The 13,632-nt window shown below is 39.8% G+C and overlaps 2 protein-coding genes across 2 annotated transcripts in view; one reads left to right on the top strand and one right to left on the bottom strand.

Annotated features, from left to right (window-relative positions):
- scfd2 (sec1 family domain containing 2) overlaps positions 1–1,939 on the top strand; it is a 122,115-nt gene extending 120,176 nt beyond the window's left edge. Inside the window, exon 9 of the mRNA XM_030131654.1 lies at positions 1,560–1,939. Within this exon, the coding sequence (XP_029987514.1) occupies positions 1,560–1,652 (93 nt within the window). The 3' untranslated portion in view covers positions 1,653–1,939. The remainder of the gene's footprint in view (positions 1–1,559) is intronic.
- A 1,309-nt stretch (positions 1,940–3,248) lies between these two features.
- Positions 3,249–5,541, bottom strand: rasl11b (RAS-like, family 11, member B). The gene is made up of 4 exons (XM_030131656.1): positions 5,336–5,541; positions 5,187–5,243; positions 5,012–5,088; positions 3,249–4,455 (listed from the first exon to the last, which is right to left on the bottom strand). Exons 1-4 carry the CDS (start codon positions 5,448–5,450, stop codon positions 3,955–3,957), a joined length of 750 nt encoding a protein of 249 aa, XP_029987516.1. The 5' UTR covers positions 5,451–5,541; the 3' UTR covers positions 3,249–3,954.
- Between the last annotated feature and the right edge of the window lie 8,091 nt (positions 5,542–13,632).

Here is a 13,632-nt window from a genome sequence, read left to right as displayed (position 1 = left end):
ACTAGATGAAAATGACATTGTTTCATGCTGTTATGCAGAAGTGAACCTGCTTTTTTATAGTAGAATCATACCCAGGCAACAGTATCTGATCAGCAGTTGGTAATTACAGCTGTCAATCACATTCATAACACCGGCCTGTCTGAAAACAATAGTGATTAGACAGAATCAGGGCATCGTGGAGAAGCCTTTCTACAGCTAGAAAACACAGAAAAGGAGTAGATGCATAAAAATGGATAATGAATCAATTTTAATGGATAACGAATAAAAATCATGGAATTTTCTGCCAAATCACACATTAAAACTATCAAGCACTGCCAACTTTAAACACTGACTAAACTCTACAAGTTTCTAATAACTTAGTCTTTCATAAACAATGAATGATGCTGTCTGTACTACTTCTAATATCATTAACACATAACATTACATAATCAAGCATCGCATAAGGACTTCTGAGCATTTACTCCTTACTAGATAAATATATTTCAGTGCAGTTAACATAAAGAATGCTCTCTCCACATTTATACAGATGTTTTACTAAAGAAATATTTCCTCTAAGTTTGTGCCTTCATCCACACATCACTTGATTTCTTTAAATGTCTTCCAGATAGAATAGAATAGAATAGAATAGAATAGAATAGAATAGAATAGAATAGAACTATATTGTCACTGTCACAGGAACAATAAAAAACAGTTTAGCGTTCCTCTTCTGTTTAGCAGCATAAACACGCAAAAAAAAACTTTGTAAAAATTGTCACACAAAATACTAAAAATGTAGGCATGTGCAAAAGGCTACAGGATAAAATATTAAGTATACATATAATACTAGAGTACTACTAAAACTACTGAAATATACAAAAGCTAACTCTGTACTACAGATGAGAAATATGCACAACAAATGAGGATGTATACAGACAATATATGATGTATACAAGGTAAGAAACAAGGTGCACGGGTTGTGACTATTGCACTGAGGTAGGGGGGAATATTGCACTGTCCATTGGACTAGGGGTGGTGGTTGTTCTGTCAGTGGGGGTGTGTGGGGAGGGCACATTTAACCGCTAAAAACTGTGCTTGAGTCTGTTTGTTCTGCATAGATATAAGATTATTTAAAACTCCAGGTTAAATGTATCTTTGTGGAAATATTGCATCCTGGTTTGTGCGTTGCTGCTTCAGTCCATACCTGAAATAACATAAACATGTGGTGCATATATACTGTTTTATATGTTTGCTTAGCCTCAGCAATTACAGATTTGCAACTAAGCTTTGTGTTCTCTGATGTATTTTGTAAAATCATTTAAGAGTTAGTGGAAAATCATCAGTACTAGTGAACTGGACCTGAAACAATTAAAGCAAATAAGGTGATCATTTGACTCTTCATCCCGGAGGAAACGCATGAGATGAAGAGTCACAACATTTACAAGGCACCTGATTCATGCACCTTGTTGACTGCCGGTTTGCACTTCACCTTCCCTGACATTCAAGTCTGCTTCATTTGTAAGTGTTGAGGTACACACGGTGACCTGAGTGGACCTGAATGGGTGTCTTGTGCTCTGCTCCAGGTGCTGGTTCTGTCTACTCGACTGCTGAGGCCCACAGATATCGCTGAGCTCCTCTTCACCACCCAAAGACTGGCTCCTGATATCGGTGTCTAACGGCGTCACGTGGAAAGACACATGGAGAAGGACACATGCACCAAAAATGTGGAGAGAATAACGAGAGGCTTTATTAAAATCAAGGAGACAGAGTGCAAAGAAGCAACAAAACATTCCTATCAGGCAAACATTAATGCATTCTGCTGGATAAGAGTTTAAAGTAAGGTATACATTCATTATATAAAGGGAGCATTGTGGCTTATTTTCCTCAGGCACAGAAAATAAGTATGATATTATTGTCCTTGCCAAATGTTAATATCAAAATTAAAATGAGTTACTTTTCAAATGAACACACGTGAGAGTTTTTCTGTTTCCATATTCAATGCACCGGCCTCAGTTGTCAGCTGCTTTGACTGGGATGCGTTAAAATCAGGACATATGTGTGAATTCATTACCAGCGGAGGTGTGAACAGAGGAAAGCTGTACACATCCATTCTCACCCCATGATATCATGTGTTGGCAAATGAGAGCAGAATAATTAACAGATGGTTTCCCACTGCCTGCTAAAGCCGGTAACTCAGTCACACCTGGAGCTCTCCTACCTGAGCCTCCCACACCCACCTTTTTGTGTCACTCGAACATGAATCACCTGAGTTACAGCAGCCTCCTACACTGATGGAGGGATTCTAAAAGGCAAGAATCTCCCTCATTTTAACAGAGATCAAGCAGGGAAGTGTAGTAAATTTTTAAGTTGGGTGTTTCATGGCCCATTAGTCTGCCTGACAGACAGAAACAAGATATCCTACATTTGCTAATTGGGTTTTCAGTTGTAAATAACCAGATAATGTAGATAGTGTAATGTAATAAGACACATTCGTTAGAGTTTTATTGAAAAGGCACTTAATAAAGTTTTCTCCTCATCTTCTTGGAGATTTAATTCTCAGAGGAGCCTCTAAGAAAACAAACTAAGCACTGAGGAAACTATGAACTCCTCCTTCACTGTCCTCTTAGGTTATGTAAGCAGCCTTTCTGTCAAATTGATTGTCTGAGGCCAAGAACTTCACCTGAGGTTTAAGCTTTAGTGGGATCTGCAGATCTGAGAGGCGGCTCTATGTAGTCATGCCTCCATTGTCTTTGTGATATTCATCATTCATCTGGTCAAAGAGGATTTTTTTATCTAAGAGTAGGTATATCCATCAGCCAGACTACCTTTATCTGTGTGCGTCATCTTATTCACAGCAGCAGTGAGGTTTGTCATTCCTGTGCTTAGAGCCAAGGACTTTCTAAAGAACAAGATTTGAAATGTGCCGAAAATTTAAGTTGTGAATGTTTTTGACTGAACACAGCATGACTCATGATTTCATTGGGAACGGATATATAAAAAGATGATGCTTTGTCTGTAAAAACACAACATTTAGTGAATGACTCTTATGCTGGGACATCTCTACCAATGCAATGCATCATTTATGATGGCATGTTCATTGGAAAATTAGGATTTGGATATTGCATTTAGCATTATTGCAATTTTATTACTATGAATGATAATTACATACTGATTCTGTAAATATAAAAATAAACATGCTAAACCATTGTGTATTAGATGGTGTATTTTATGAAATGCACGTACCAAATGATAAACAAGAGAACACAGACATATTCTAATTCATCATCATTTTATTGTGACCAAAAAAGTGACACCATAACAAATAAATAACAAATGGCCCTTTGGACTTTTCCTTTTAAAGTGCAATAGTGATAATAATAACCGCCACATGCTACATACTGCTGCTCCACTCCCCCGCAATCATCCCTCACAATGATGGTTTTGGATGCAAAAAATACACTGCAGTTATTACTGACAAACAGACTGAATACACAAACACATACTGGCTGCACTGAGCTCAAGTGGCTGGTTTAATAATACCTGCATTTAGCTGTGCCATGTAGAGGCAGTCTGAATAAAGACTGTCACAATGAGCAGAGACTAAAAATAAGCAGTAGTGTCCTTTAGCGGCACTGTTGCCAAGAGAGCATGATTTACAGTTTGTGTGTTCATACCCAGATCATCTGGGTTTCAGTCCACTCCAGACAGCAGCTGTCTGTCTGTCCTCAGCTGTCCGTTATGCCACTTAAGGTGACAAACCTCCTCACACATAGTTTGTCAGGACAGACGCCTTTCCTGCCTAAATATCATTACCTCTATCAAGATTCATCTGCCCTGTGTTAGAACCAATCACTGTCCTTCTCACTGTGTCCTCATCAGCACAGGACGTCTATGGAGAACAGTGAATCTCCTCTGTCCTCTTTCAATGCTTTCCTTCTTTCTGTGGCCACTTTGGACCACTTTCAACTTTTATCCCCTTCACACTGAGGTGACAGTCCTCACTTTTGCTGACAGCGCCTGTTTGAAACGCCTCTTCAGGTCTTGCATGTTAGGAGACTTTGGCCTGGGGATGAGAGGCGAGCGCCTCTTTTCTGTGGCAGTGCTGGCAGAGTTCTGTGTGGGGTTGGAGGCGGGGGCTGGCTGCTGCTTGGCAAGCTGACAGCACAGCCTGTGGAACGCCCCGTGGACCTGGTTGTAGTCCTCGCTGGCTGACACTTCATAGAAAGAGCAGCCCAGAGCTCCTGCCAGTAAAGGGCCCTGCTGGGTGTCGACACGTCTCAGGTGCAGTAAGTCTGCCTTATTGGCCAGCAGGATGACTGGGGGAGTATTCCCACTGCCGGCACGCACAACCAGCTGGTGCAACTGATCAATCAGGTCAAAGCTATGGCGATCTGTCACAGAGTAGACCAGCACCACAGCATCAGCCCACTGGATGGAACAGGACACATGTTCAGGTAGACTGATGCCATTGTCGCTCATCTATGGAGTTAAGGAGGAAAGACACTGGTTAAAACCGGCTCAGCACAACTTCTTACAGAGATCTGAAGCATAAAGTAAAGAGGACGTTTGTGAATTTGAGAGCAGACTAAACATTCCTGTTTTCATGCACCTGATCTTTTGTAATGACTGGAATGCTGTCTGAGGCAGACAAGAGCTATAGGGTTACTCCTGCTGAACAGTGAGGTGTGGGTGATTGAACAGTCTGGATCTGGATGAGGGTATCATTTACTCTGGCCTCAGACATCCATTAGCTCAAATAGGAGATTAGACCACCTAACTGAAGGGCTGAAGGGAAAAATATACATATACACACATGTTTGGCTTTGGACTGGTGCCCAGACAAGAGATACTTAGATGACCTTAACAGTCACACAGTAAATTAGACTGTATTATCTTTGTATGGGATTATCCCTGACTCTTAAACAGATTCCAGTAGGTTGAAGCTCTGGTATTTAAAATTTGACGCTGGGAAAATACACTAGGAAATCCGTTTTTTGTTGTAGAATTAGAAGAAAAGCTGACGATGGGATCTTACCTCTGCACCAGGAGTGTCCTGGACCTGGATGGCCACTTGTTCTCCGTCCACCTGGACCTCTCTAGAATACAGATTACCTGCACGTACAAAGAAAAGCACATTTTAACACCTAAGTAGGTAATAATTTTTGGAGTCAAATGAGTCTAGTTTCTGATATTTGATCAGTTTAACTCACCGGCATTCCTCTCATAGTCTCCGATGAATCGCCTTGTCAGGAATCTAACAACCAGAGCTAAAGTAAAGAAAAACAGGAACAGTATATTAGGAGTGTTTCAGACAGATAATGTGGCAATAAACGTTAACTTAGTCTTCCCTTGTCCTTACCAGTTTTGCCCACTCCGCTGCCTCCTATCACCGCTATCTTAATGGTCCGGCTGGGGCCAGAGTACTCTGGGGTCGGATACTCCGAGATGGTCGTCATGTTCTGGATCAGACGCATGTTGTCCGCTTCACACGCTCCTCCAAAATAACCACAAGTCAAAAACAAATATCGAGCTGTTTGAGCAAAAAAAATAAAAATATATATATATATATAGATATATTCCTGAAGGGCACTCGAAGTGGTTCGGTGTCGACTAAAGCCCGGCTCCGGTGCAGGTCTGGACTGGACTGAAGAGCACTGAGAACCGCAGCTGCCGAGGAGGAGTGCGCGAGGCTTTTATACAGCTCAAGCGGTGCCCACTTCTGATTGGGCGGTGGCATCCCCCCCTCTTCCCTCGTGCGCTCCCGCCTCCACGTGGATACATGCAGGATATACACAAGCACGAGCGGCTGAATCCACAGGTGGGACCTGTGCGTGGATGCCCTGACTGAACACTTATTGTATATGAAGAAGGAACAGAACAAGACACATTCTACTGCAGGTTCACTGAAAAACTGGTTAGTTAACCCTTTCATGCGTGAATTATGAAAACCTTAGTCAAGATATTTTTCCTGAGTGTTTTTATTCCTCTTTAGGCATGAAAAAAAAAAAACGATGTCACTGAAATTTTTTATGAAGCTGTTTTTTATGGGGTTTCAAAAATGTCTACTCAGCTGGACAACATGTGTTTAATTTTTGAAGAAAAGAAACATATATCTGAAATACAATACCAGAAAGTGATATACTGTGTGAAAACTATGAAATATTTTCTTTTAATGTAGTTAATCTGATGTTTTCTCACATTTTATCATACTCCAATACAAGTTATTACTCACTTCATGGACATAATATATGTATTTTTTTACTTTTTGTTTAAGAAAACTGTTAATTACAGTCTAATAACAAATAGCAATTGATTTACTCTCCAACATGTTACCACAGATCAGGTTTATCAAGTATTTATCAGTAATTGGTGAATTGCAGTGTATGAGATGGTGCATAAGCGTCCACTGTGTTGTCTGATATGCAACTAAAACAACAAAATCCATGAATATACAAGAGAACATCTGTAAAATAACTGTCCACTGTAGTGACCAGTATGCATGAAAGGGTTAAAACAAGGGTGTCTAATAAATGGTTCAGGGGCCAAAACTGGCCGGCCTAAGGGTCCAATCCGGTCCACAGGAGTCCACAAATCCACGGCAAAATGCAAAAATTATGCAAAAGACATTAACAGTCAAGGGTGTCACACTTGTTTTAGTTCAGCGGCCACATTGAGCATTTGACCTCAAGGAAAATAATAATAAAATAACTTAGAAATAAGTTGTTAGACCTGGGCATTTTGGACTTAAGCCCCGGATGTTTTGCAGTAGTCCCGGATCTCCGAGCACACTGTTTTTGTTGTTATTGTTGTCGTTTGGTTTTTTAAATAAACATATGAGTAAATACATATCTCCATCATTGGTGTACGCAGCCATACGTCCATACGGCCTGTGCATACTGAGTGAAATTGGAGCGAGAGAGAGAGATGTATGGGATGGAGAACAGGGTGGGGGGCGACTTTTCAAACTCTCTTGGCAACTTTTTTTTTTAAAGTGACTAGCGACAAATCTAGGGATGTACTGTAACAGATCTCCATTTTCCTAAAGAGGTCAGTGTCACAGTAGCCTCCCATCACTCGTGCACCCCCCTACCTCCTCCCCCCTCAGTGTTACAAACTAAGGTACATCACCGTACTAAACTCAAATTTGCTGTTTTGAAGTCCTAACGGTACCCACGATACAAACGATACTTTCACAATAAAATGAGAATAACCTGAACAAAATCTGAACGAGCTGAAATAAGTGGAATTCTAACAATACAGTGCCTATTACTAAATGTTTTGTGCATTTGTAGATCCACTGGTGTTCCAAGTTGTGTTAATAATAAGATGAGACATAATACTGTTGAAATTGCACCTATTTTTCTTAAAGAAATTTCAGGTTGTACATGGTTGTTCAGGTTATACACATTTTCATAATGTAATTTTAGTCTTTTCACACTAAAAACAAAGGAAAGATGGATTATTATTTGTAGACTGTTATGCCTTTTATTTTACTGATCCAGCCCACTTGAGATCACTTTTAACAGTATGTGGCTCCTGAAATAAAATGAGTTTGACACAGCTGAGTTAAAGAAAACAAGTACTGACAAAAATGATATAATCCTCTGTTGTAAAGTAGCCACAATGCCACATCTTTTGCATAAAGAACAAATAGTACTGATATTTTCCTCTTCATTGTGTTTTTCTATTATGTTTTCCATATGGCTCCATGGCTAGATTCTGTTCAACAATAGTGCCACCAGGGATTTGGGGCCCCCTGACAAAAAAATAACACTTTGGGCCTCACTATTTCAATGCTCCATGCAAACCCTAAAAATATAACACTGTACTGGCATGAATGAATATTCTGCTTACAATAAATTTCACAATTTAGTGCAATATTGATTACAAAGGTGCAAGCCATCTTTTACAATTTAATATTTTTTTAATGATATTGGTATTAGAATTGTTTTTTACAGTGATATACAAATAAAATCTACTTTTACATTTTATCCACCTTTCTCTTTTCTCAAATATGCTCATTCCTCATTATCTTTATTACTGATAGTGGTGCTGTCCGTCAATTCTCTCTCGCTGGTGTGACCTATATGGTCCTGGCTCTGTACAATACAATGATACATTTCATAATATATCTCTAATAGCACTCAAAATAACATCATGACTAAAACTGATCACCACCCAATGAGTAATATCAGTTGTTTTTAATAATACTGTATAATTATAAAATAAATAGGGTGTTGAATAATATATCTATGACTAGATTTTATTGATTTCTGCCAAAAATTAATGAAAACTAAGGGAAAGAAGCACATGTTCATTAGTGCCTTGTGAAGCAAACATTCTTTTATGCTAAAAGATTAATTTTGTTAAAAAAAAAAAAAAAAAAAAGAAATACATTTTTTAAAATTCACCGGAGAGCTGCTATCTTCTAGGCCCCCTTTCAATCATAGAATCATCAGCACTTTTCCCCCTCTCACAGCGCCCCTGCTAATCAACCCTCCAATGCTCTTACAGCCTGTGACCCGTCCAGACATGCCCCTAAACTTGTGAATCCTGCACACAGGGGGTTGTAATGGCTGCTAATGTTGACGTGACAAATGCACCCCCCACCAAACACACACATACCTTCCATAACTAGACCTCGTACAAGCAATCAAGCCAAAGAAGTGAGCGCTGTCGGTCTAACTACCGGTGTTTTCTTTGACAAAGGTCTATTTCATGACTCTGAAGAACTAGTAAACAGAAGTAAAACATTCAGGGTAGCTGTGCAAAAATTGAAAGAATAATCTAGATAGCTATTTTGAGAGAAAAAAACGGTAGATGGTTGAGATTTCACGTGCCAGTGCAGTGAACAGTGACCCATTACTCTGATTTAAGCTGTATCACCTCTTTGTCCCACTTTCTTTTGCTGTCTCTGTCAACCCCTCCTCCCTCTCCTGTCTTTCATTGCTGCTCATGTGCTCGGAGGTATTTTGGCATCCAGTCCTTGTGCGATTATGGTCTGGTATGTATTTTTGATAACAGCACTGATGACAAGTGACTGCGCTGAAATATGAAATTAGTGCAAAGGATTCGTGAGCAGACGTGGTTGTGTACATGCTCAAAAACCACAACACAGACAAAATGCTTTACCTTAGTTCCTAATAGATTACCATGCTTTCTTGCTAATAGTGAGTAAACACTGCACATAGACCCATTTGCATTGAGATGACATTTACTTTTAGCACAAACAAGAGGTGTAGCTCCAGTTCATGCCTTTTAAAATGAATGACGTTAGTAACCACTTTGTAACCTGAGTGCTGCGGCATATTTGTAACACACAAGGACACAAGTCATTTCAGTCATTCCATCCTCCTGTAGCAACCAGGTGAAAAGAAGGCCAGTGATGATGGATAATAAAGGGAGTGACTGTGGAGACGTCCTGTAGCCTTCTATCCAAATACAAGGCCAGGATTCACACATTTTGTCACACAATTTTAGAGACTCATACCAGACATCGAGGCAGCAGATTATCCACATTAGGGATTTTAAAATGATTATAACAATTGCTTGATCACATGCATATAAACCAATTAAACCAGTCACGCTACAACGTCATTGACAATTAGAATCCTGCATCTTTGCAATGCAGTCTTTGTAATCATCATCCATTCCATGCAGGTTTGAGCACTATTTATTTCCTTTGCACTATTCATACAGTTTACCGTTTCAGACACTTGTGTTAATTGTTTGTGCATTTTTTAGAGCGCTATATTTTTGCTGTAAATTCCTATGTTTTCTACCTAACTGTCTTATCCAGTCTTTTCTTTTGTGTGATTCTGATATGTGTTTATTCGGCGATGGTATATTTTACACCATAGTGCAATAACCACTTAACTCCACCTCTCTGTCTGTGTAGTCTGTGGGCCTGTGGAGTTATCACTTTCCCCAAGGGAAGGCTGCAGGTAAATTAAAATACCTTTGAGAAAATGCTGATAATTACCCCTAAAGCAGAGAAGAACAAGGCCTGAATTGGGGATCAGAGTGTGAGTCACACAGCGGTGACAATAGATGGTTAGAAAGGGTGAAACGAGTGGGCGAGGGGGTGTATTCTTTAGCTAGGGTGTGGACAATTGTCAGGGAGAATCCACTGAAAACACTGGAATGCAGAGTTACTGTAATCAGGGGGTTGGCAGGGCTGAGGGGGTGAGGGGCAGGTGAAATCTGCCGGAGGAGGAGGATGGGGGTTCTCAAAAGGATGTCCTTGTTGACAGAGAAGTGAGGACTGATTTCCCGAGGTGGCCTCACCTTTTACTGTAGTGTTGAGAAGATGCATATGGTCCTCACTTGCCCCTGGGCTCAAGCAGACAAAGGACAGGCAGAGGGATATCAGAGGGAACGGGGCAGTTTGGAGCTGCCCTCAAGGCAAAGCTTATGAGCCACTGTCATATGCATCATGATAGATGCTTATCAGTTTCATTGCCTTTAATCACTGGCCCCAAAAGAGACTATTATTTTACAGAGGGCTGTGTTCTACATTTATGGATCTCGAGTTACTTCAGTCATGTCAGTACACAACAAAATATCTTAACGTCAAATAAAGACTCCACACCACACAATATATGGAATGAAATAATAGAGTCAGAAATACACTGTTGCTCATAATGTTGGAAAAAAGACACATTTTTGTTTTTATTCCTATTAATACACATCAGTATTTACCATCAACCAGGTGCAATGATTACACGCTGAGTCCCAGTTATTCTTTATCTATCAACAATAAATCACATTGTCACAGTCATTTCATGAGAAGAGGTAAAACATTTTATTACAACTTTATGGATGACAGTGTATGTAGTTAGAATTACAGTTTAAACAGGTAGTAGTCAGATTACAGTTATATTGTTAACTCCTATTGTAGTATATAAGCCTATTTTGTGCACTCTGAAATGGAAAAGCCGTCAGTAGTTTCCCATAAGCCCCTGATTCAAAGAAAAAGCACAGTAGCTTATCTGCATTATCGCATTTGCACACAGTATTAACAGTAGTAACATGTCCACACACGACATGTGAGAATGGAAGTGGCGTGTTTGATTATGTTTTTATTTATCATTTCACCTTTTTTTATGCTGCTAAAAAAATATAATTCAGAAACTGATGAAAACAAAATACTCTACTGCAGAATTTGGGAGTTGATATAGTTTTATTTTCAGCTTCAATAGTCTCACTCTACACTGTGTAAAAAAAAAGAAAAGAAAGAAAGAAAAATGAGTGTTTCTTGTTGCTGATTACATGTGCACAGTTAGTGTTTGTATTGACTCACAGTGACTCAGGTTACAGTATTATGTGGATGCTGTTACATGCACTCATATTGTGGGTCAGTCTAAAATGAACTCAGCTGGAGTAGTCTGATGGGATAAGTTACGTTTTACTGCTCTGACCACCCAGGTATGTTTAAAGATGGAAGCATCATGTTTTATTCATGATGTCAAGTACAGCTTCATTTAATGACCAGTTGATATTCATTTCTTCTGTTTTCTCACAGGTCTTTACTGCTTATGTCCAGAACAGCAGCTCTACCTCCCGAACGCCTGTGTATTTGCAGATCGTCTCATGGTCCATTCACTTGTTTGTTTATATCTAAAAGCACATCTGCATTTCCAATGACCAATGGAAATTGTATTGGCCTGTTGGCACAAGAAGCCCCACAAAGTCACACAAAGGAAAAGAGGTTGTTTTTTTCTTATTGTGATGTAAACCATCCTACATGTCCATCCGTTTGCATACTTCTGAATGTCAACAGTAGTAGGGGGATGGCACTGTAACTCTACAGCACTGAATCACAATAGTCTCCCTCTAACCTCCTCCGTCTTTTGAGAATGCCAACCCTTAAGCTTTTACACCGTGAAGCCAGTTGGTTAGAAACATGACGAACATAATCTAAATCTCCATTTTCCATCTCTCGTTTATGCTCCTGCTTCCTGTTGCTTACATTCCTGGCCTGATCTCTAGCATAACATTGGATAATTGGTTTCAACTTTCATTTCAGGGGATTGAAGAGCACGTGTCAGTACGCAAACACTTATTGCATGCAAATATATAATTGTGTGTGGAAGAGACAGACAGAAAAAGTATTAGGTGTTAGAATAATAACAGGGGATAGGGGTGTTTTGGTCTGGGGTGCATGTGACCATAGATGTGTGTGTTCAAGGTAAGACTTTAAACTCTAGGATTATCCTGTTTTTACTGATTGAAAACTTGTTTTCTTCTCACGTGCAAAAACCTTTGAGAGAAAAAAAAAAATTGACAGTAGAGCAAGATTTTTATTGTTTGTGCGGAGAAAAATAGTTATGTATCCTGCAAAAAGTTTTCACCACTAAAAACAGACAAATAGGAATGTTACTAGCGAACCTTCAGCTACCTCTGGATAAAATAAATTGTAACTGGATGCAGCATATTGTGAACCTCTTCATTAAACGACAGTCAGCACACATCTACTTAGCAATAATGAGGCTAAGGTTGACCTCAGTGTTACGCACATTGGAGACTAGAACAGACCATCTATTGAGCTTGAAAAGGAAGTTTAGACAAATTAAATCAAGTCCACATAATCATCATATGTGTCTTTTAGAGGAACAGCTTCAGTATTGTACTTGTGTTTTCTCCTCCACGGGTCCATGGTAATAAATCTACTTTTATTATTTAATCTGTATTTGCAAAAATCATGCACAGAGCAAGGTTGTGAGGTGATAAAATCATCCAGAGTCAGACAGGGACAGACTGATCTCAGCAGATCGTGTTGGGACATGGGGTTCAGCGGTTTAGATTTATGGTTTTGGGTGGTCATTGAGACTTCCCCCCTGGGGCCATGTCTTTCCGTCTGGCCTCCTTAACGGTCCAGCCTGAGCGGAGCTGGAGCTTACATGCTGGAGGCACAGCTGGGCCTCTGTGCTTAATGCAGACTAAGTGTTTTCTCAGGGGACTCTGGGCAAGAGATGTGACTCTGCGTAGTAAAGTTCTCTTTTATTTTACTCAGAAACATCTATTCCCAAAAACTGGGCTGGACATAGTATTCCATCATTTGGTATTTTAAGGCTGAGCTGAGTCATCCATCCTGTATTCAGCATGTGTCCTTTTATTTTACTGATGCGGGGAAATGACCGTACTTACATCTGAGGGTATTTATCATAGCATGGCTGATTTCACTGGTTTTATATTATTTATGCAGCCATAAGCATTTAGATCAAGTTGGTGAAGAGTCATAATGTGACCATTTAGGTGAAATATGAAACATAGTGTTCAGTTTTGTGACACTGTATGAAATTAGTAGAGAATGAAAAATTTATATACAACATTCTATTTATGAGCCCAGTGAAACAGTGTCCTTGTTTCAAGAAAATAATGAGTTTCTCTTGAAATTTGTAATATTGTCACAGCTCTCTCTGGGCGACATGGTGGTGCAGTCGTTAGCACTCGTGCCTCACAGCAAGAAGGTCCTGGGTTCAATTCCAACACCAGTCGATGGGGGGTGGGACCTTTCTGTGTGGCGTTTGCATGTTCTCCCCGTGTCTGGGTGGGTTCTCTCCGGGTACTCTGGCTTCCTCCCACCATCCAAAGACATGCACAAATAGGTTAATTGGTTAATCTAAATTGCCCATAGGTGTGTAGGTGTGAATG

Source organism: Sphaeramia orbicularis, chromosome 4, assembly GCF_902148855.1.
Source record: "Sphaeramia orbicularis chromosome 4, fSphaOr1.1, whole genome shotgun sequence".
NCBI classification, from domain to species: domain Eukaryota; kingdom Metazoa; phylum Chordata; class Actinopteri; order Kurtiformes; family Apogonidae; genus Sphaeramia; species Sphaeramia orbicularis.
The sequence above is the reverse complement of the archived record's forward strand: the minus strand, read 5'-3'. Positions and strand labels throughout refer to the sequence as shown.

Excerpts from the sequence above, each read along its gene's own strand:
- rasl11b (XM_030131656.1), bottom strand. The coding sequence starts at position 5,450 with ATGCGTCTGATCCAGAACATGACGACCATCTCGGAGTATCCGACCCCA. Across the intron at positions 5,089-5,186 it reads AGACTATGAGAGGAATGCCG|GTAATCTGTATTCTAGAGAG; the intron begins GTGAGTTAAACT and ends TTGTACGTGCAG. Across the intron at positions 4,456-5,011 it reads AGGACACTCCTGGTGCAGAG|ATGAGCGACAATGGCATCAG; the intron begins GTAAGATCCCAT and ends TTAACTCCATAG.